General features: G+C 40.4%; 2 protein-coding genes across 2 annotated transcripts in view; one reads left to right on the top strand and one right to left on the bottom strand.

Moving 5' to 3' along the window:
• The window catches only part of MAP7 (microtubule-associated protein 7), a 35,516-nt gene extending 21,979 nt beyond the window's left edge, over positions 1-13,537 (top strand). Inside the window, exons 8-14 of the mRNA XM_010181021.1 lie at positions 22-217; positions 1,759-1,860; positions 2,140-2,190; positions 2,282-2,339; positions 4,766-4,904; positions 11,596-11,822; positions 12,510-13,537. Coding sequence (XP_010179323.1) covers positions 22-217; positions 1,759-1,860; positions 2,140-2,190; positions 2,282-2,339; positions 4,766-4,904; positions 11,596-11,822; positions 12,510-12,520 — 784 coding nt within the window. The 3' untranslated portion in view covers positions 12,521-13,537. The remainder of the gene's footprint in view (positions 1-21; positions 218-1,758; positions 1,861-2,139; positions 2,191-2,281; positions 2,340-4,765; positions 4,905-11,595; positions 11,823-12,509) is intronic.
• A 4,361-nt stretch (positions 13,538-17,898) lies between these two features.
• LOC104537974 (vacuolar protein 8-like) overlaps positions 17,899-22,570 on the bottom strand; it is a 23,685-nt gene continuing 19,013 nt past the window's right edge. Inside the window, exons 11-14 of the mRNA XM_010181010.1 lie at positions 21,272-21,386; positions 20,223-20,357; positions 18,886-19,011; positions 17,899-18,020 (exon numbers count right to left, since the gene is read on the bottom strand). Of these exons, the coding sequence (XP_010179312.1) occupies positions 17,899-18,020; positions 18,886-19,011; positions 20,223-20,357; positions 21,272-21,386 (498 nt within the window). The remainder of the gene's footprint in view (positions 18,021-18,885; positions 19,012-20,222; positions 20,358-21,271; positions 21,387-22,570) is intronic.

Here is a 22,570-nt window from a genome sequence, read left to right as displayed (position 1 = left end):
ACACTTGTTTTGTGATTGCAGGCAGAAGAAGGAGGAGCTGTCACAGAGGATAGCTGAAGAAAGAGCTCGCCGAGAAGAGGAAGAAGCTCGCAGACAAGAAGCAGAAAAGAAACGAAAGGATGCAGAGGAGGAGTGGGAAAAGGAAGAACAGCTGCGCCGACAGGCAGAAGAGAGAGAACAGAAGGAGAAAGAAGAGATGGAGCGCATTCAGAAACAAGTATGGTCCTCTCCTGGAATTTCTGTGCCAGTCTGGTTGGCAGTGAAGTGGATGAAACAACAGCTATTACACAGCATCTAGATTAGAGGGATATTTAAAATTTAAGTGTTGTATATAAAGTGAATAGGGTTGTAGCAGAGTTCATTCCATAGTTATTCAAAGAGTAAAGATATTTCTTCTTGACAAAAACATGTTGCAAGGAGTTGGGTTTGTTTCGGGTTTTTTGTCCTGTGGAATTTATTTAGAACAACTCCTTTCCTATTCCTGATAAATTGTCACCAAAAAAAAAACCAATAGAGTTGTATTAGGGGATTCTAATGAATGGTGTTATACCAGAAAACTTTGTCCTCACAGTTACAGAAAATCTAAATGCCAAGATAACTGTTCAGAGTGTTGGAGACAGCACTGCTGAGTTCTCCTTCTGTGCCCAATATTGCTTCTGTGGGGGACTAGTGGGAAGGGGTAGGTTTTGATCACTTTAATCAAGTCAGGACCCTTTACCTGGTGCAGTTCTCCTGAAATCAGAGCAGCTACTCAAAAGACATAAGAGTAAATAAATTAAAATACAAGTTTTCAAGTGCTCTCATTTTAGATGGGCAATCATTTTGGTTTACTGGCTTCAAGAGAGGCTGTGGTATGCATTTTGGATAGGGTTCTTCTCTTCTCGCACATGCTCTTATGTCGTGCATGCACTTTCTTGCCCCCAAAATTCAGCATTTCAGTCTGCCTCATAGACGTTATTTTTTTTCATTCTGGTATATAATTAAATGTCTGCTTCTGAAAAGAAATTTGTAAAGGATTGTGTCAGTGAACATAACTTAGAAACTGCAGTTTTCTTTTTCAGAAGATGTGTGCTGCTTTCTTTGAAAAGCTAAACTGAGGTGCATCCCCAGTTTAGCATTCAGAAGTGATGCATGGCCAAGTGTTTTTGGATGTTACAGCCTGAACAAATGTAGTTGTTCCATCAGCTGTAGTAGTTCCATCACAAAACACTGTCACTGTCAGGGAGCAAGGCCTCTCTACAGTATATTCCAGACCAGTTTTACATTTAATCAAAAAAGCAGGAACGGAAAGCTTGTGCAAGTATACCTGTGGCTGTTTGTCCTTGGTCTCATTAAGCAATTAGTCTGGTCAAGTAACATTCTGCTGCTTTTGTTTGACTCCTAAAAACATCCACCAAACATGAAAGCATTCAAAACATGAATTTCTTGAATATTTTCCTTGCAGCTGTTTTAATGCTGAAGGTTAGGGAATTTATTCCTCATTCATTATCTGGTGTGCTTTCCTGCACATGTCCCAGAAAAGGCACAGAACCAAATATGATGTCCGTTGTTTAGTTGCACATCTCGTAATGCTATGCAGAACATGGAGATTAATAAAGAAATATGCAATTCAGTCTGAAAAGATTGTTCGTGACTTGTAAACCCCAAAAGCGTCTTTTCAGGGTGTTGTAGACATGCATAGTTAAGCAGGTATCTGTGTAAATCTGTCCTTAAACAGTAAATTATTCCTCACTTCCTTCTCTTTTACCATCAACTCAGAAAGAAGAGGAAGCTCGCCTAAGGGAAGAGGCAGAGCGGATCCGATTAGAACGTGAAAAGCATTTCCAAAGAGAAGAGCAAGAGCGCTTGGAAAGGAAGAAGGTAACTCAGTACATGCAGAGAAACTGCTTTTCATTTTGCCCTAGCAGTTTGCTTCCACCTCAGATGTAGAAAGTTATCCATGATATAAATGTGCCCTCAGAAAAGCTTCAGTCCTCATTTGTGTAGCCTGATGTGAAAGTGAAGGCAATATTGCCAACAGTAATAAATAATTCATTCATTCAAATGCAACTGATAAATGACAAGCAGTTGTGGTGTGGGAGATATGTTTTTAAACTGATGCCAGCAAACATTAATTTACCCCTTTTCATTTCATTGTAGAGGCTTGAGGAGATCATGAAGAGAACTAGGCGTGTAGAAGCTGTAGATAAGGTCAGTGCTGCTACTTCACATGTGTAAATATTGGGCATGTTTCACTTCTTTAGTGCCATTTTTAATTTACAAAACTGTGCTTCCTTTGTAGAAACCAAATGACCAGCAAAATGGACATATATCAAAGGCAAATATTACTGGAGAAGCAGGTATTGTGTTTAACTGCGCCCTGAGCACAACTGGTGAATAAATGCCTACTAAGCACAGTGATTTGAGATACAGTTCTGAAACTTGGCACACTAAGTGCAGTAAAGAAAACCATGAGAGGAGTGTAACTGAAGTCTTAGCAAACATTATTTATTTAGCTTTCCCTTATAAGTAGTTAGCCATTACTGAATGAGTCAACTGTTTTTAGCAACTTTGTCATATTGCTGTTTAACGAGAGGGAGTTGCTTACCCAGTTTAATTATTTATGAAGTGAAAAGAAAGAAATTCCTTTCTGATTCTGATCACAAAAGAAACTGATTCTATAGTTTCTTTTGCATAGTATTACAGATGTGGTTGTTGAAGACTTATTCCATTTTCTTAAAGGGTTATTTCACCTCAGTCATCAAAACAAACTGTTCATTATCCAAACATCTCCCTGTGATTCCTCTCTTCCACACCTGCATTATTCACGTAGTCTGAATTTCTATTTCTTTAAAAATTCAGCTCCCACAAAAGCTTAGTCTTTGTGTCGCACCCATACTTTCAGTCCTCCCTTCTGTTCTTTTCCCTCTATCCTTTTTTTCCTGGTCATTTTAGGTAAAGTTTTATATAAGATTTTAATACTTATAATAAAGGAAGCAGAATAAAATGTAGCTCATATTCAACAATCACAAAGTATGAATTAGCAGTATTTAAAGATACTGAAGTCAAGCTATCAAATGGCTTATCGTACAGTAGCGTAACACATTAAATGGCATTAATCTTTATTTTATGTTTGAGTTGAGTAACACAGAGGACAAATTAACAGCACTGGCTGTGTGTACTGTTTGGGGTTTTTTTTTTGTTTAAAGTGAATGCTATAATTAGCACTTCCAGGAAACCTTTTGACATAGATTTCATTATGTGTGTTTGGAAGTTAGTTGTTTACACATTATCTTAGGAGGAAAAAAAATAGTTTGGGAACTGCTAAAACAGAATGCATCTGGGATGCCATCTTTTGCTGCAGGCACTGTTGAAGGTGCTATAAACCACTTAAATAACTCTTGAAACTGGAAATGGCTCTGTAACCTGCGGCTAGCGCTTTCCTGCCCAAAATAAGAAGACAAGCAGTCAGTTTCCTAAGGCATACGAGAATTTGGACCTCCATTTCCTCAGGCCCAAGGGAAGGCTGGAGACCTTGAGCAGCTGGGTAAAGAGAAAACTGCCCTCACCTTTAGGGCTGCTTTACTGTTCAGCTTTGCTTTATCTGTATACACTATTGAGTTAAAGGTGTGAATTAATGGACGTATTTCAGCCAAATCTAACTTTACATATTATGCTCTAACAGACTTCTGACTATACACAAATGGTGATTTTTATTTTATTGTTTCCAGTCTTACAGTTTGACAAAATATAAGGAGACCTTTGTGGGAATGGCCAAATCACACAATGAAACAAAATCCATCACCTTTTTGTCTTTGTTTGGCCTCTGCTTCAAAATAGGAGATAACTCTGTCTTTCCCAAGCAGAAGAACTTTCTTCTGCTTTTCTCTTGTAAATGTTAAAGCCAATGTATTTTCCTCATATTCCACTCATGGAAGCACAAAAACCTCTATTGCTAATATCTTTTGTGTAAGATCAGACTAAGACATTTGGTGTAAAATAGTTCAGCCCATGTGTTTAAAGCATAGCAAAACAAGAGCAGCTGAAGGGAGGGTCTCCTCAGATGAGGCTTTGGGTAACCGAGGTAAATGTGTTTGTCCTTGTGATTATCATAACAGATGCTAGTATGGATGGGGTACAATTGCTTCCTTTTACTGAGCTGTGTGTGAATTAGTGTGACTGTAGATAAAATACAGTAGCTGTACTTTAAAAGGACACCCTGAGGCACACCAGTAACATCTATCCTATGGTCTTTGGTCGAGGCACAAGGATTTTCTAATTTTACATTGCTCTCTACAGCATCTTATAATATTGATTTGGTGCTTGTTGGAAGAAGTATCCTTCCCATGGATTTTTTTTTTCCTTCTGATTTCCTTTTGGGTTACAGTCAGTGATCAACACGGGAACCAAGAAATACCAGTGTATGGATCTGATCATGTCCCCATGTTCTCCTGTTACCTTCTCTATTGCTGCTTGAAAAGTGCCGGCATAATATTATGTCAGATAATCAGCCTATTGTGATCGCTGGCTTATGTGTTGGAATTGTGGATATTATTGTAAAATGTTTATTCTCGTCTGCAAAGCTATAGCTTTAAAATCTGACATTTACTTTGGACCTGAGACAAGGCTTGTGTGCCTAAAAACTTGACAGGGGAGGGAGGGATGTGGGTTTTTTTAAAAAACTGTTGTTTGCCTTGACTGTGCTGTTTTTGTAGTAAATGTTTTACCCTAATCTGCAGATAGAAGATGTTGCTTGGTTTTACAACAACCTGTTTTCTCTCTCCAGTTGTAACAAGTCCCACATCTCCCTTGGAACCTGTAGGAGGACCTCAGCTTCAGCATGCAACGCAATCTTCGCACAATGGGAACCCAGTCACCTGCACGCACGTGGTTGTTTCACATCAACCCCCTGTAAATATGGACAGGTAAGAACACTGCAAAGTATTGAAAGGTGTTTAGAGAATGAGGGTTATTAGGGTAATAAATTATTTCAGATCCATGTATTCATTAACTAAATAAGAGACAGCTGTTCAGTCTGCCTTGTTTCCTGTTTATTTTTGTCTATTCCTTTGTTCAGAAAAGAACTTTATCATCTTTCACGTAGCAATAACCCATTTTTGCCAACTGATAGGGAAGAATTTTGACAGCATGTTCTTTGCAGTGTTGTTTGCCAGTAATTATTACATAAATTGAAACTTAATGGAAAGGGCAACTCTTTTCTGTTCCTTTCCATGAATTAAGCTTCATAAAAACCACTCTGGATTTGCAGTGCTAGTTTTCCTGATTGTCCTAATGACCACTGTGCTTTCAGTCTAGATATTTTGATCTCTGAACTGCTTGAAGTATTAGCAAGGTTTGCTTACTGAGCAAAGTCCCTCATGTGAGATACGAAAGTACTCATTTTGGTTTTGCATTTTAAAAAACCCTTTGTTCTCTCTAAGGAGAATGTGGGGAGGCAGATATTTAAAACCCAGGAGCTCTCTGTAGCCATGAAGCAAGTCAATCAGACTTTGAGAAATTGTTGAAATGCTTGAAACTTCAGTGTTGAACTGAGTGCAGTCTGTTCCATAAGCATGAGCTGTCGGTTGTTTCAACTTTAGTAATGCAGAAAGCCAAATAATCCCTTAGTCCTTTCATGTTTTATGCAGGTAGTGCCAGAATATGCATGGAAAAACTTGAATGTGGGAAGCTATCATGGAGTCTGTAATGGACAGTGTGCTTCAGGGTGTGATTGGCACTAATTGAAGGAGGAATTTGCCCTTTCTTGGTCCTTCCATATGCCTGAGGGGATCTTATCTGCTGTCATGCTGACAAGGGTGCTCCTGCTGAGAGTTCTGCCAGTGACACTGAGCTGCATTGGATGAGCTGCACAGAGCTGCCTCATGATTGTTCCGGGCAGATATTAAATGTTAATCACTTCCAGCCTTATATGCACCTTGATGTTTGTAATATAAAATGTGCCATGCTAATGAATGCTGTCGTGTAGCATCATAATCCATGTGGAAGGGATCTCAGGATGGCCAAAGTGAAGAATAAATAAATGACATTGGAGAACAGCAACAAAAGTAGGAAGTGTGTATAAGGCTGTGGAGGGAAAACTGGTACCCAGGTTAGAGTGTGGAGGGACTCTACTTCAGAGGTGCACCCACACTGACTAGCACGGCGAAGGCTAGTGCTTGGTAGCATCCTGGTGTAAGTTTAACCCAGGTAGCCTGAAAAACTGTTGTAAAGAATACACAGCAGCACAGATTTTACCACATGGTAAAAGCCACAGGTGCCAACACCTCTGCTACTGCATCTCTTGTGCTGCGGTTGTCTGGCATCCAGATGCACCCGATATTGTAGCACACACAGTATCAACAGGCAGAGATGGTCTCTTGTGTGAGTACCTCACTTCAGCCCCAGTCAAGATTTGGCTTTTGTCTGGAAAAGACTTGAGTGTGTTTTAAGGGCAAGATAGCTCAGGTTTCTAAGCAGAACTTTAAAAATGGCTTTGCCTGGGGAACTTGAGGCATGTGTGTGTTATGGGCAAGAGGAGGTAGTGGAGGAGTCATCTTAAGGCCTTGAACAGCAGTTAGTCTTATCCTATTCCTACAGTGTGGGAAGTTTCACTGGGTTCCAGGCAGAAGAAGGGTGTCAGTGGGTCTGTTTTGTACTGGGGTCTAGCCTGAATGCGTGTCTTTGAATAGGACTGGTGGTTGGTGTTCAGTGACCAAACCCAAAATGTGTGTATTTAGGGTCACTCCCCAGACACTACAGGTGCTCTGTCCCTTGCACCAGTAGTGTTGAAGGGTGGTGACTTGAAAGGCTACTAAAGGTTAGTCCTTAGAGATAAGGACTTTTACTCTGGGGGGCATAGTAGGAAATTGTCTGAGCACTTACTGTGCTGAGCCCTCATCCCTGTTCCTCCCCATCATGTCCCCATCTGGTGTTAGCCCTGTGGCTGGGATGCAGTTGGAAATAGCGTACTTGCTTCTGTGGTCATGAATGCAATGCAAGTGAGAAAAACGAAAAGAATTCTGGTGGAGTTAAGGCAATTGACTTAAATACTTCCCCATTCTCTGTTGCTTCTTTTGATCAGCAATGCAGACCTCATTGTTGTACTGAAACTTCATTAGCTTTCCAAGACAATCAATCTTCATAAACTGTAATGAAAATGCTGTGATTTGCTGCATTATTTACTGTGTATCATCAACAATTATTAGTTCTATTAATAAACATTTATTGCAGATGATAGATTGGTGCTATCATCTATCCCACCTAATAGTTTGTCAAAAATTTTATTGGTATTACTTGTGTTTTAAACAAATGAACAGTAATCAGTTTTCCTTAGGCTTAAAGCTTATTCACTTTGCAGTGTGAAAGAAAAAAGCAGATCTACTTGCTTGTGAATAAAGCTGTTTCACCATGTTAGTGCCCAAGATTTTCAAATGCATCTTACATGAATTCTCAGTTCATAGAAACAAGTTCTTCTTCTCATAGTTATGAGTTTAAATGACACGTCTGAGCATGACTTTTGTGGTATGTAGTTTTAAGGGCTGCTGCAAGGGTTCTGATTTTTCTATTTGAAGAATAGTGAATTATTGGGGGGGCGGGGAGTGACCTTATATCTGACCTATAAGTCTGTGGCGAGAAGACTCACAGTTGAATTTAAATTAAGACATTTCTTATTCAGGTGTAGTATGATGGAAAGGCCAACACTAAATAAATGGAGCATACTATGGAAATTTTCCAGTTATTAACGTATCTAGAATTACCAAGAAAATTGGTAGTTCATGGATGCCACAATGTTATTAGTGGCATATTAACTTCTGGGTAGATTCTGGGGTTTGGGGTTCTTTTCCAACAAATGGAAAAATTAATTTGAAGCAGTCATTTGAAAATAAGATATAAAGTATTTTCAAACTTTTTGTAAATTAAAAAACATTCTGCCAAGATCTTTTCCAGATCCTATTTTTTTCTTGCTTTATTGAACAGTAGAATACTTGAAGAAACACAATTATAGCAGTTGGAGTTGCATAACCAGTACAGCTGCCTAATCCATCTCCCACTTGCAGATTTTTGCTTGTTCTCCACTTTCTAAATCTTTGTCCAAGTTAGATTCTGCCTGCTACTTCTCAGAAAGTTACTTCAGTACAGTGGTTAATGTTGAAAATATTTTCCTTATGATACTTTTTCTTATCATGTAATTCCACTTCTTTTTGTGCTGTTTTCTGTAAATGCCTGCAGTGGGCCTCAGTGAAAACAGCTCACCTCATCTGTGTCTTTATACAGGCAGCTGGATCTGGGTAGATGAGATAACCAGTTTTTAGAAATATACAATTGGACAAGGTGATTGCCTCAATATCTTGCTCCTGGAAAAGAATGTTACTGAGTTCAAATTCTTACATAGTATTCATTGCTCAGCCTGTGGGATAGCACACTTACTTAGGCTTTAGCGCTGCCTTCCCTTCTTTAGACCTCCAGCTCCTCATTGCTGGCTGATGTCAGTGCTGTTGTCTCCATGAGTTAAAAATGGACACTGCTTTATTTAAATCGTCTGGGGTCTGTTTTGTTGTTAATGTCTGTCTGTGACATTGTCTTTCAGATGAGGAATAGCAGGTGTGTTAGTATTTTGGCACACTCCAAAGGCCTACAAAGCAGTATTTTTATTTTATTTTCCTTGTTCAGTGTTGATTTCAGATGAGTGATTAAAAAGACAGATATACTAAATTCTGGCCTTTTTTCTTTTTTTTCTTTTTTCTTTTTTCTTTTTTCTCTTTTCTCTTTTTTCTCTTTTCTCTTTTTTCTCTTTTCTCTTTTCTCTTTTCTCTTTTCTCTTTTCTCTTTTCTTTACTCTCTTCAAATTCTTTACATATACATTATGTCTACTTAGAGCTTTGGCTACAATTGTCTACATCAGATGTAATTTTCAGTAGTTTTTAACTTTTTTGGGATGTTCCAGTTGCCTTAATTAGATTAGCTGCACTTCTCTGAACTTCCTCTAGTCTATCTTGCTGTTTTTGCAACATTTTTTTAAGTAGGTGTCTTGCTACAAGCACACTTACAGAATTTGTTAGCCAAAATTATCCAATTCTTAAAAAACATACCTGCGATACTGTATGCCTGAAAAGGGTATCTCCAGTGTGCTGGATACTGAGACTTTGGTAAGAATGTAACATAAGACAGTGAGAAGAGCTGCGGCAGGTCAAAAATCCGTTACTTCTTTGTCTTCCTTGCTCTAATTGCCTGTAGCAGTCGCTAAGGGAGACAGTATAAAGGAAAGAAAGGTAAGTACCAGGAGATCCTCTGGACACTGAAGGGTTCCGAAGCATTGTGGTCCAAATGCAACCATAGGCTCAAGTAGTCCCTAAGCTGCTAATTACCAGAAGCTGGATTGTACACCAGTCTCCTAGGAATTTGTCTGATCTTTTGAGCTTATGGCCTCTTAGATGTCCAGTGGAATTAATTCCACAGTTCTGGTTTTCCCTTTGTTTCTTCTAAACTTGTTCCCCTAGTAATCCGCTGGACCAAATAGCATAAAATATAGAAGATTCATAGTCATGGTTTCTTCTTCTGTACCCTTCTGATTGTACAGACTTGCCTGTCTCAAAGATATCTTTGAGTATGTCAGTCTGAACCAACTCAGTATGTTGTACTGGCAGTGCAATGACAAATGTGAAGAACTATTTTATCTATGAAGTCAGCCAATCAATCAGATAGAAACATTAGTACCTGTTTGCAGAAGCAAGTACCATTGTACCAATGCTTGTCGCAGTACTATGCTGCTTAATTTCTGTTAATGAGCAGTTGCTCTCTTTCCCCTTCTTTCTTACCCCAATCAGCAAACTTGCTGTGTTATCCTAAGTCTGGCAAGGTTATTGTTAGTAGATGGGGATGAACTAAGGATTAGGATACCTTATAGTGAATAATAACCTAATAACTGTACATTATAGAGCAAGTTTTATTAGTCCTAAAGCATTTCACAGATTCTGCTCCTCACCTTACAGATGTGGATCTGTGGCACAAAAGTGTGATGTGACTCATGACCCCCCTCTCCCAAGCAAGCAGGATTTCTGTGTCTGCTCTCAAACTCAGTGCAGTGAAACATAATTTTCACTTTGAAATTCACTCAGCATATCCACAGATGAAAAACTGAAAAAGAGCTGGTGATGGTTTGAAAAACTGGGAAAGGCTTGATAGGAAAACCAGCACGTTGTTCACAGGGAGATCTGGGCTTTGGATAAAGCATTGGCACTTTCAAAAGAGCAACAATTATTTTATTGTTGGGAAGTACTGTAAAACAATTCTGTATTTGTTTGTGAAGAGTTCGACAACCACAGAAGCCAGCAAATGAAAATAAACCATATGCCAATTACAATCAGTTCTGGGTTAGATTAGTAAATCTTCTGTCAGGACAAAATTAGCTTGTGAAATCAAGCCACCTACTAAGAAATGGCCTGAGGAAATTTGTAGCCTCATTTCAATCTAGGAAAATGGCATCTGAGCCTCTGGGGCTGAAGCATTTCCAAACAACCTGGACAGTTGTGATGTGGTCAGAATAGGGAATAGGTACTCAGGATTTTCAGGATCTAACTGCTGAGGGCCTTAAGAAGCACCTGTGAAAGATCACATTGTTTTTGAGTGTCAGTTGAGGACTTGCTCTGTCTCCAGGAGTTTATGGCCCCATTACTGTCATCTTGTTTACTAAAGGAGCACCTTAGTTTCTCCCCTCTGGCAAGACAGCACATGCCATCTGCAAAGACAGCAGGATTTGACAATGCAGCACCTAATAAAAGAGTTGGGAGGTTTAGGGGTGAGGCGCGATCATGTATCTTCTCAGGAGAGTACGGGTAATTGGAGAGGGTGTCTGTGCTGGTACCGCTCCTGACTGGGGCAGCTGCACAAGAGCTTGCTCATAAGGCATCCCTGTCAAGTGGGAGATAGGAAAAGAGAGGGAAGATTGGCATGGGGGATGCTGGGAGGCATTTCTTTTGGCTTGGGAATGATCAACGGGGGAGTGCAGTGTCAGGTAGCGCCTTGGAAATAAGCCCTAAGACCTTGTAGGGAAGTAGGGACTTAAAGGAGCACTGTGCTGGTGAGGGAGATTTTTCTCTGGCTGAGCAGCAGGTAGAAGAGGCTGCTCCAAAACCAGAGGCAGGGGTTGAACCAAAGAAATACAAAACTGACAATGATCTTAACTGCGGGCCGTTACATTGATTTGTGATAAGAGGGAAGGATATGGCAAAGGCTATGAGAGCTGAAGATGATGTTAGAGGCTGTAAATTGCATTAGGTGGGTAGCTCAAGATAGCAGTGATGGTGCTGCAGGGGTTTTCTTACTGCTTTCCATTGCAGTCACTTCTCCGAACTGCAGTGTCCATAAAGCTCTCCCTAGTTTAGGGTATCATGTAACCAAATGTAAAAACTACCCTGTGTGTTTGAGGGAAGGCATATGTCATACTTGGCAGCAAAAGCAGGGGTTTTTTTTACTGTGGGAGAAGCATGGTTTGTTTTTACTGTCTAAAAGAACTCTTGGGATTAATGCAGACTTTTCTACCATTTGTAATATTGTTTTGAGGACTAAATTTCTGTTCTAGATGAAGTGTATGAGGAAAAACCTGTGTTTCTCTTCCAGCAATCTCAATCCAGAGAAAAATACAAACAAAAATGGAATGTCTATGCAGAATGATAACTTTGAAGAGATCATAAACCTGCCTATTGGCTCTAAACCATCCCGGCTGGATGCCATGAACAGTGATGGAAGCAATAGTCCTGCAATTCCTTTGAATCCCATTCTAGCCTTTGAAGAGAAGGGGACTCTTTTGCCTCAGGTAGATAGCGTTCAGACACATCAAACAGCAGGTAGGTTTGCCTTGCTTCATTAACACTTGTGCTGTAATTCACAGAGGAACCTAGAGCTTTTCAGTGATTCAAGTTGATTAATTTATGCATTTTTAAACTCCTGTATTATTTGGGGAAAGGAGCATTTGTAAATGCTTTGTAAAGCTATACATCCCAAGTGCATACAGATGCTGTGCAAATTATGGTGAGGCCTTATCTTTAGTTTGAGGGAGGGGTTTCTCAGTTACACTGCACTTTCTGCCCTTTAAAACTGCTTGAAAGCACAAGGCAAATTTTTTCAAGCAGAAACGGTAACAGGGACACCGGCTGTTCCCACTTTACCATCAGCAGTCCTGCTCCAGTTCTGCGGGTGTAGTATCTGATGCGCGCAGGCAGAAGGGGAGCTGGTACCGACCTCCTGTGTAAATTTCTGGATGTACTGCCCTCATCAAGTTCTTGCTGACTTTAATATAGAGGGATGGTTTGCAGCACGCTAGTTTTTCCTGAATTGCATCACAACTTTTAAAGGATGTTAGGTGAACAAATACTAATTTAGCAAACTAAATTGGACTACCATTTTCTGTGGCTAGAAAATGTAAGGAAAGCCATCTTACAATAAAAGAATTGCATAAATGTAATTGCGATGCATTTTGACGTAAGCGTTGTCACTCTTTGCTGACCTGTCATTTGTGATGCCTTCTGTTGTAGAAGTGATCTGATTGTTTCTTCTGAAGAACCAAAGGTGATTGTGCGCATCTCTGCAGCCAGTGGAGTTTCCTCCATGCTATGAAGGAGTGGTTTATTTTTTTCTCTCCAGTTTTTTAAAGATTTCTTGAATATCATTTTTGGAAGGACTTTAGTAAAACCAGCAGAAGAAATTATGGGAATAGACTTGGATCACCTTTCTAATAGCTTTCATCACTAGAAAAATCATGCTTCACATGCATTACTTAATATGGCTTTTTCCAACAAGCTTTTTCTGTTAGTAAATGGGTATTTCTGCATTCCTTAAGATACAGGACACTGGAATCTGAAAGCGATGGGCTGATTTGGGTGGTGGGACTGATTCTTTTGTTAAAAAGGTGGGTGTTGGTTTAAAAGGCATAATTGCAAAATTGGCAAAGAATCTTTTACACTTTGTGGTTCTAATACTTGAAAAATAAATACCTCATTGCTCTACAAGTAGAGTTAATGAGGTGTTTAATTTAAACCTGTTGGTTTAAATATTATTGCAGAGAACTCTAATTATGGGGGCAAAGTATAGGCTTCTGTATCAGGTTCTTGTAAATGTAATTCCTACAGGGACATTCTGTAAATTGAGATGTCACTACACTCTTCTCACGTTTTCTCTAAAAACTCAAAGCAAGGCAGGTTTTAAAATGTGAAAATTTGAAAGCGTTATTTTTTCATGGACAAGAGGAAAACCTATTGTTCTCCTAGATGCTGTATTTATGAATTTTGTTCAGTACAGAAATAAATCGTTTAATTGAATAAATTTAGAAAAATGTGGTAAAACAATACTGCAAACTTGATTTTTTTTTTTAGTTAAATCCATGCTTACAATACTATAAAAGATGTGTACGCATACGCGCACACACGTGCACACACACACAAGACCTTGTTCCGAGTCCTGTAAATTGCTGCTGTTCCCAATGACGGAAGACTTTTCCTTTGCCTTACCAGACTGTTGAAGACTGTGTGAAACCTGAAATATTTGACTTTTGGATGATGTAGCAGATTGGTTTGTGCATTTTTTGGTATTGCTCATTTCAGAGCAAATGGAAAATGGTTGGGGTTTTGTGCTTTTTATATAGTGTGTGATTTTTTTATAAAGCAGTACAGTTTGAGTGATGAAAGGAACAATGCAGGTTGCTTTCTCTTTAGCTTGATGCTGATTTCTAATGTCATTGTTCCACCCCTCACTTTTGGTTGCTATTGGGCAGAACTGTAAAATTTTGCACCTTTTTGTGCTTTGATAAACTGTGCTGTTACAGGTAGAGCTCACTCCAGGGATTTGAGTTTGAAGCACCAACCAGGGCTTGATGCATTGCTCACTGAAACTGGTGAATAAATAGATCCTTGGCTAGTGGAAACGGAGCTTTATGGGGTTTCGGTTCATGCTGCCATGGAGGTTTCTGCACTCGCCTTTAGTGAGCACTGAGCTAGGCCTTTAGGGAGCTGTGCAGAAAGTCTGTGCTAGCAGAAGACATCTTCTGAGAGAAAAGCTGAAGAATTTTTGAAGAAATTCCTTTCTGCTGCTGCCAAGTGTTTGTCTTATGCAGGAGTTTGGATAAAAGCAGTGGAAATGCAATGAAAATGAGACTTTATCTGCCAGAATATATCTGGAAGGGAAAAAACAGCCATTCAGTTAGAATGCTTTCAATAGTAGCTCGTGACACAGTAAAATTAATTGGGTTCCTTTCTTGCTTTCTTTAGTTTTCCATGTACATAGCCACAATATTTTGAAGTGTCAAAAATATGTAGTTTTTCTTTAAACCTATATATAGCATGTAAGTACCAAATAAAACTTGTTTGAAATATTTTCTTCTATTTATATTTTCATTTTCTTGCATAGCTGAAGCAGGAGTCAGTATGTGATGAAAAACTCTTCCTGCTGCTCCTGGTCTGCTTAAAACTTTTCTTCAGGTTTCCTCTAATCTCTACTAGAAAACCAGTACAGGGTCACTTACAGATAGAAACAGAGCAAAGAAATAACTAGGAAGATGTCACTTCAGCTTTAAGTCTGTGGATTCATTTAGGCTCAGATTTAAATTGCATTGATCTTGATCTATTTAGCCTCGGGTAAAAATTACACCGGTCTTTTTTTAGTGAGCCTTCAGAATGCTTGCTTCACTGTTTGCAGCACAGAGATGAAGAGCCTGCTTCATTTCTCATGTGGCTTTTTTTTTTTAAACAGGACTGCAGTAAAAAAACCATAATTGTACATTTGCTTCAAATGAGAGAGAAAACTTCCTCTTTTTCATGGGCCTGATAAGGCAAATTCATAGCTAGGGACCTGGGAGTAGAATTAGGTGTATTAATTTTTTTGAAAAACAACAAAAAAAAAACCCAAAACCAACAAACAATAAAACAACCAAACGCAACTAAACTAAAAAGAAATGAAAAGGGATTGACATTTTACATCTTGGTTTAAGCCCCTTACTTTAAATGCAGGGAGAAATAGTTTCTCTTCTGTTGAATGTTCTTGATAATAAAATATGGTTTCAAATGAAGGCCAGCTTCTTTGCCTGCTGCTGCAACTGTTGTTGTTGTTAGTACTATCAGAGGCAACACTTGACTACTCAGTGGGGTAGAACGAGTGCTTGTAGCAGTCGCAGCCAGCAACTCTGAAGGTACCGAGTAGTGACCTTCCACAGCAGCTGCACTGCACAATTGGGAAACACTCAGCTCCTTGCTCGTGTCTCAACAGTGCAACATAAATGCTTAGGGGGGTGACACTCAGTGAGTTCAGTTCAGTGCATCACGACTACTGGAGAAAACTGATTGTTGTCATCGACCTGGACTTGTGCAAAGCATTTGACACTGTCCCGCACAACTTTCTTGTCCGTACATTGGAGAGACATGGACTTGATGGATGGATCACTTGGTGGATAAGGAATTGGCTGGATGGTTGCACTCAAGAGTTGTGGTCAACGGCACGATGTACAAGTGGAGATCAGTGACAAGTGATGTTCCTCAGGGGTCGGTACAGGGACCGGTACTGTTTAACACCTTTGTCAGTGACAAATGGACAGTGGGATCGAGTGCACCTGCAGCAAGTTTGTGGATGATGCCAAGCTGGGTGGTGCAGTTGACACAATGGAAGGAAGGGATGCCATCCAGAGGGACCTGGACAGGCTGGAGAGGTGGGCCCATGCCAACCTCATGAAGTTCAACAAGGCCAAGTGCAAGGTCCTGCACCTGGGTTGGGGCAATCCTAAGCACAAATACGGGCTGGGAGAGAATGGATTGAGAACAGCCCTGAGGAAAAGGTCTTGGGGTTGTTGGCTGATGACAAGCTCAAAGTAAGCCAGCAATGTGTTTGCAGCCTAGAAGGCCAACCGCATCCTGGGCTGCATCAAAAGAAGCATGGCCAGATTGAGGGAGGTGATTCTGCCCCTCTGCTCTGATCTTGTGAAACCATACCTGGAGTACTGCATCCGGCACTGGGTCCCAGAACTTAAGAATGACATGGATCTGTTAGAACAGGTCCAGAGGAGGGCCACAAAGATGATGAGGGGCTGGAGCACCTCCCCTATGAAGACAGACTGAGAGAGTTGGGGCTGTTCAATCTGGGGGGACTTCATAGTGGGCCTTCCAGTACATGAAGGGGGCCTCCAGGAAAGATTAGGAAGGACTCTTTGTCAGAGTATAGTGATAGGATGAAGGGTAATGGTTTTAAACTGAAGAGGGCAGATTTAGATATTGGGAAGAAATACTTTCCTGTGAGGGTGGTGAGACACTGGCACAGGTTGCTCAGGGAAGTTGTGGATGGCCCCTCCCTGGAAGTGTTCAAGGCCAGGTTGGACAGGGCTTTGGGCAACCTGGTCTAGTGGGAGGTGTCCCTGCCCATGGCAGGGGGGTTGGACTGGATGATCTTCAAGGTCCTTTCCAACCCAAACCATTCTATGAACTTGCAGTTGTTAAAAACAGAAATGCCTCCCCCAGGCACCAAATCTAAGCTTAGAGATTTGGGCCACAGTAAAATGCAATGTTGAGTTCTTAGTTGAATTTTTTTTTACTAGTTTTTTAACTTTTATTCCATATTTGTAGCCAGTAGCAGCATTAAAGCTTTATGTGCATGTAAGAGTTATACCATGGTCAGAAGTACCTCAAAAGACAGGAAAGTCTTCTGAAATGCTTGCATAACAATCTCTGCTCTCTGGGAGCAGATGTTTTCCAGAAGAGTAGTTCCAAAATTTCAGTATTCCAGCCAGTTCAACATGAAGTTCCAGCAGGATTCTTGTATTTAAAAACAAGTGTATTGATCAAAGGTGGAATTAGATAATTAATAGATTTTTATTTTTAGGTTACTATTATCTTACAAATTAAAACCTACATTAAAAACTAGTGCCATGTAATTTCAAGGCTCTGTACTATATTTTTTTTTCCTGAAAAATACTGTTTTGATTGGCTGAAAGGTCTGGGAGACAGACATTTTCCCTCTGGAGAAGAGGGAAGGGGAGGTTGTTCAGTATCCTGTATACGTGTAAGAAAATCAGTTGAATTTAAGCATACTACTTTATTGTTCTTTAATTCCTTTTAAAATTAAATATTAGTATCAAAATATAAGATCAATTCCTAATTTTGCCAGATTTGGTCACTTTTTCCCTGTTGCAGGTACCTTTGGAAATAATTTACCATTTGCAGAACACAGATTTCTGTATTCAAATGCTTCTCACCAAAATCTTTCATGGTAGCTTAGCTGCTACCTTCTGAATGTGTTCTGTGCATCACTTACCTGCCTCAGTGTGCCCTTGCTCTTATGTCAGAGAGTAGTACCTTACAGGGTAGGCAAGGATCAGCCTTAAGGCTTGCCCTATTCTTGTTTCTTACAAATTGTTTGCAATTTCTCTGAGTTGTCCCACAGTAGTAACTGCCTGTAGTAACCTGTTAGTAGTTTGCTATGTGTTAATTCAGTTATTTTCTCAAGTCAAGTGCCTGAAGTGTGCTCTGGAACAGAAGCAAAATTAAGATGAACACAGAGTAACCTGCGTACTTGAGAGATGCTTCTAAAGTAGAAACAGTCCATTATGTGAATAAAACCTCATGAGTACAGCACTGGCTCTTTGGAGGGGGGTGGGGTGAGGAAACCAAAAACAAGCCATGAAAGGTGACCCAAGCATAACAGGTGTTTTCCAAACCACTGGAAGGAATGTAGCCATAGCCCTCAAGCACACTTAAGTAGCCAGCCAAAGGGTTTCAGGGATTGTCTTTTGACCTGCTCTCATTCTTGTTATCAGAACATCTCTTCTGTATGATGAAACTGCAAACAGCAGCAAAACTTTAACTACAGGAACCAGTGAAAAGTGGTGTCTTCTCTGAAAGTTCAGGCTCTTGGACCTGGCAAATTTTGATAAGCCATCCAGCTTAAATATTAACTGTCTTCGTGGCAAATAGCTGCCCTAAGGAGCTCTTGAGTTTCTTCTGTTTGTTGACGGACTTGTTCAAGGAGTCTGGCCATTTGACTTTTTCTGAAAGCTAATGAAAATTCTGGATCTGAAGAGGAAAAACAAGTGTTAGGCAGCCAGCCAGTTTTGCCTATCTCTTAATGCAGTTGCTTAGAAAGCTTGTGTTTCAGGTTAGATACAGCTGATGGTTCTTATTACAGTGTAAAGTACAGAGAAGGTAGAACAATATTATTCTACCACATAAAGCAGATAAAAATTCTGTTTTCATCCCTACTACCATTCAAGTTCTATTGCTGCTTAATTCTCCTGATCTGGATGTCTAAAGCTCAGCTGCCAAATTCAGCCTTGTGCAACAGGTGTGTATCAAGACATAACAGGGTCTTGCCTCTGGCTCTACACATGCAAAGATATATGCTATATTCATTTCTTACCATATCGTAACACTCATCTGTACTCAGCTTCTACTCAAAACCTAAAAAACTAACCCAAAATGGAAAAAAATCAAGAAGCAGAATTTAAAGTATGAAGAAGAGGTGAGGCTTCCCAGCTTTAATACCAGCTAATCATGCTGGTTGGTTTGTTTACTTTATAAAAATCAATTCATATTTGAAAAGCTTTTAGGCTGTGTCTAGTGCCAAACATTCTTATATTGAATAAAAACAACTGTACTGAAGTCCTGTTTCCCTGCTGATCAGAAAACTTTTAGTTTTAAAGCAAACAAAGAAAGAAAAACCCACCCTGTCTTTATCATAAGATACTCTTAGCTACTTAAAAACAGGTAAGGTAAGCGCTTCCCTTGAGATTACTCTGTTTGCTTCAGTAAGCAGAGCTACTCCCCAGAGGGAGGTGCCCAGCACTGTTATTTGTGTTACAAAGCAATGCTGTTTGCTGCTGATAGGAGCAGGCAGTGTCTGGCAGTGCCCTAGGGCCCTGGCCCAGCAGGACAGACATACCTTCTCGCAGTCTGCAGAACGTAGAGATGCCTAGCTGCTGAAAGCGGATCTCTTGGTGGGTGAGAAAATCGTTGAGGTAGGCCTGAATCTCCCTCATGTGATGCTTCAACAAAAGCATCATTTTCTCTGCATAAACAGGAGAAGCACTGGAGATCAGTAGGAGGCTTTAAAACACTTTGAAAACTGATTTTTGTTACAACGTTTAAGATTGTTAATGACCCTTCTACCTTCAGCTACAACCAATGTTACTGTAAAGAATGGCAAAGGACTTCCATGTGCTGCAGCCTCTAACGTTATTACTGATGCTTCAGGTAAATAAACCACTGAGTGGGCTGCAGCGCGAGGCAGCTGATCCTTGTGCGAGGTGCGTGCAGATTTACAGATTGATCAGCCTTGTCATGCACACCCAACCATGAAGCTGTTGGACTCTGTTCACTACTTGAGAGTCTGCTCTGTTGCAAATCCTCGAAGGTAAAATTGAAACAGGTTTGCCTGTTAGAGACTGCAATTTCTCTCACATCTAAGGATTAAAATCTAACCATGCTTTTTTAAAGAACATGGCAAGAATCTTTTTTCATGCCAGTCTTAAAGGCTTTCAGCTTTTCTGCGAATATACTAGGTATAAAGCTGTCTGTTTTCTGCAGGTAAAAATAATGCTCTTTTAATTCTCTCTCATTGAAACATAAATGCAGGCTACATTCTTAAAAGCTGCTTCACTGCTTCTGCTAATCTAGTCTAGAATTACAACAACAGTGTTTGGTTCAGTAAGATGCTTTTCTCTTGGTGGTCAGGGAGCAGAGTTGATCTAAAATGTTGGAACAACCATCCCTTTGTAATTGTCTCCACCAACCTCTCTCCTACTGTCAGCCATGGGGAATGCCATCACGTTGTATATACTGAGAAGAAGGGTCAAACAGAAAGATGCAATAATGCCTGTTGTCTGAGACATGTTCTTCCCTTTCCCTTGGTAAGGAATATTTTACGCTATGCTACCTTCCTACTTAAGTTGTCTGTAGGGACCTCTGAATTGGTTGTGGACTAGCCCTGCAGAATGGTAATGCTTGAAGAAGGCAACAGATACCTGAGTCAGATCTTTACCTGTGGTCCATTTTCATCCCTTGGCTTTCTCATGCACCCAAGCAGTGTTTTATGTATATTTCAGGGGTGTCTGCAGGTGCTTTTATGTTAATAAATTTGTAGAGACCAGATGGAGGATGCTATAGGAATGTTAAGGGTTGTTCAGTGCCTGACAGTTAACTCCCTTGGGAAAAGGCTCATTTCACTCCAGACAGCCATAAATATCTTTGAAAGCACAGTTAATGTGGTGTGACAGTTACCGTGACCTATCAAGTGCTGGATGATGGAGGCAGCTTGAAAGGATGGCTCAGTATGTCTCAGCTGGCCAGCCAGTCTCACCAAGCACTTTGTCAAGGGTTCATCCATCCACTGGACCATGCGTAACGTGGCTCTTTCTGCAAGACAGAAAGATTACAGAGTAGTGTGTAAACAGAAACTCCAGTGCTGAAGAAATGAAGGTGAGAGGTCTGCCAGAAACCATGCTGCCTAAATAGGAAATCCTTTACACAGCTGAAGAAGCAAAATAAGCATTGAACTTAAGTATGTTTAGGTTGTAAAAAAGGGTCATGTCTTGAGGTTATGCTCTCAGTAAGGTAGGGCCGTGGATTTGATTCATAAAAAGGCTGATAGATTTTCATTTTGTTGGTTTTGTGTTCTGAAAGAAGGAATAATTTTATGTTCAAGATCCACTCTTGCCCAGTGGGCTCAGTCTGTCCAGCAGCTGCTGGGCACCTCCTGCACAATTAAATACAACGTTGGCAGTTGCATGGTGGTTACAAGAGATGCGGGAGGTGAAATGTTTGACCGGCAATATCCAGCGCTGGGACAGGCTTGGAAGATTTACACTGATCCTCTGTGCCATGAGGAGTGCTGTACCTTCCACAGGTGGTAATTTGGGATCTTTTATAAAGTCTATATGCAGTAAACTTAAGGAGAAAAAGCCACATTGTATTTTAGCCTTTTCCTCCTCTTATATTTGTTTCTGCTGTTACTAAGTGAATTCAGATGGAGAAACTGGGCGATGTTACAAATGAAAGTAGACAGGCCATGTACAGCAGTAAAGTTCAGCACAAAGAAGTTGGAATAAAAAAATGTAAGCAATTCAACAGAAAAAAAGTGCAAACAACGGAGCCCCTGTCTCCTGCCAGTGAGTCAGGTCTTGCTTGTGAAGCTTACTGCAAAACTCCTTGTGAATTTAAAGGTAAAGGCCTGGGCCATATGCCCACCCATGCCTCATCTCCCACTAGGATTAATAAAAGATATGTACACTTCTTAGATTAAGCCATTTATGGTGGGGTTGCTTCCCTACCTTGCTTTGCCAGCTCAGCAAGGCAAGATGTCACGTAATGAAGAGAGTCTTCTTGAATGTCAGTAGAAAGCATGGTCTGGAGGAGCCCTTCAACACATGGGCTCTCAATTATTTTCTGCAACAAGAAAGAGATTTATGTTTAGCACTTCCATTACAGTTTAGTGGTGTCCGAGGACTTCAGAAGCACTGAATAACTCTTAGCAATACTGAGGGCTAAAACATCAGCAGTGGAAATGTCTCCTTCCAGATCTACCACAACCTGGTGACAAACACCTTGAATTGCTCAGGGACTGCCTGATTTTAGAAGTTTCCCAGGGCTTGCTCTGTCTGTGGGATGTTCTCACAATCACAGGTCACTCTGAGCTCAAAGAATTTCCTGACCTACTGCTGCTGTTATACTAGGCTATATGTTCGTATTAAGCAGTCGTTTGCTCAAGTCTTGCTGCAGAGGTGCTCCAGGGCAAAGCATTGGGAAATGTAGAAGATTTGCCTCCTTTGAAAACTTTCTGGTGTTGAAATGCTCTGATGTGCAAAAAATATGAGATGACCCCTCACTAGCAAAGGTGAATTCTGTTTCTGAAGAGAAATGTAAAGAATTAAACATTTTTGTGTATCCCTTATTTTTTAGGTTGAATCTGCTATGCCAAGAGTGGTGTTGGGCAGCATGTCTCTGTACTGAGATACGTATTTTAGTGACCAGGTTGAAACCATATAGGAGACTTAGCCCGTGCTCATCTGGATTAAAAGGACATGAGATCAAGGAATGAGTCACCTGGATGTGACTGGTTACTGGTGAAGTTGATTCACAAGGCCATCAGCTCTCTGGGAGGTCCCAGTAATGGGAGCTGCTCACACCTCCACCAGGGAGCTCAGGTGTCTACCAACAAAAGGGAGTATCTTTTTTTGTGTGCTCATTTGATGTTGCAGTTTTTTAACCTGCTGCTCGGAGGCTGAAGCTGGATTCAAGACTGCTGCCTTTCAAGCTCCCACACTCTGTGACCTGCTGGCATGAAAACAGCCCTTTTTTTCCCTCTTATGCCAAGGATTCTTCTGTGTTTTAGGGATGGTTCCTTAGAATTGACCCTGGAAACCTGACACTCCCACTCATGTCTGTGGATTCACTTGTGCAGTGAGAGCTAAATACGTTGCAAGGCACACTATAAAGCTTTACAAAAGTGAACCAGCTCCCTGCTGATAACAGAATAAAGTCACAGAATTTAGGTGACAAATACAGTAATTTTTTTAAAGGAAACTTTGGAAGGATGGTATTTCTAGTGTGAGCCTTGAGTTTGAGGGAAT

This window comes from Mesitornis unicolor, unplaced genomic scaffold (genome assembly GCF_000695765.1).
Source record: "Mesitornis unicolor isolate BGI_N332 unplaced genomic scaffold, ASM69576v1 scaffold14010, whole genome shotgun sequence".
NCBI lineage: Eukaryota > Metazoa > Chordata > Aves > Mesitornithiformes > Mesitornithidae > Mesitornis > Mesitornis unicolor.
The sequence above is the reverse complement of the archived record's forward strand: the minus strand, read 5'-3'. Positions and strand labels throughout refer to the sequence as shown.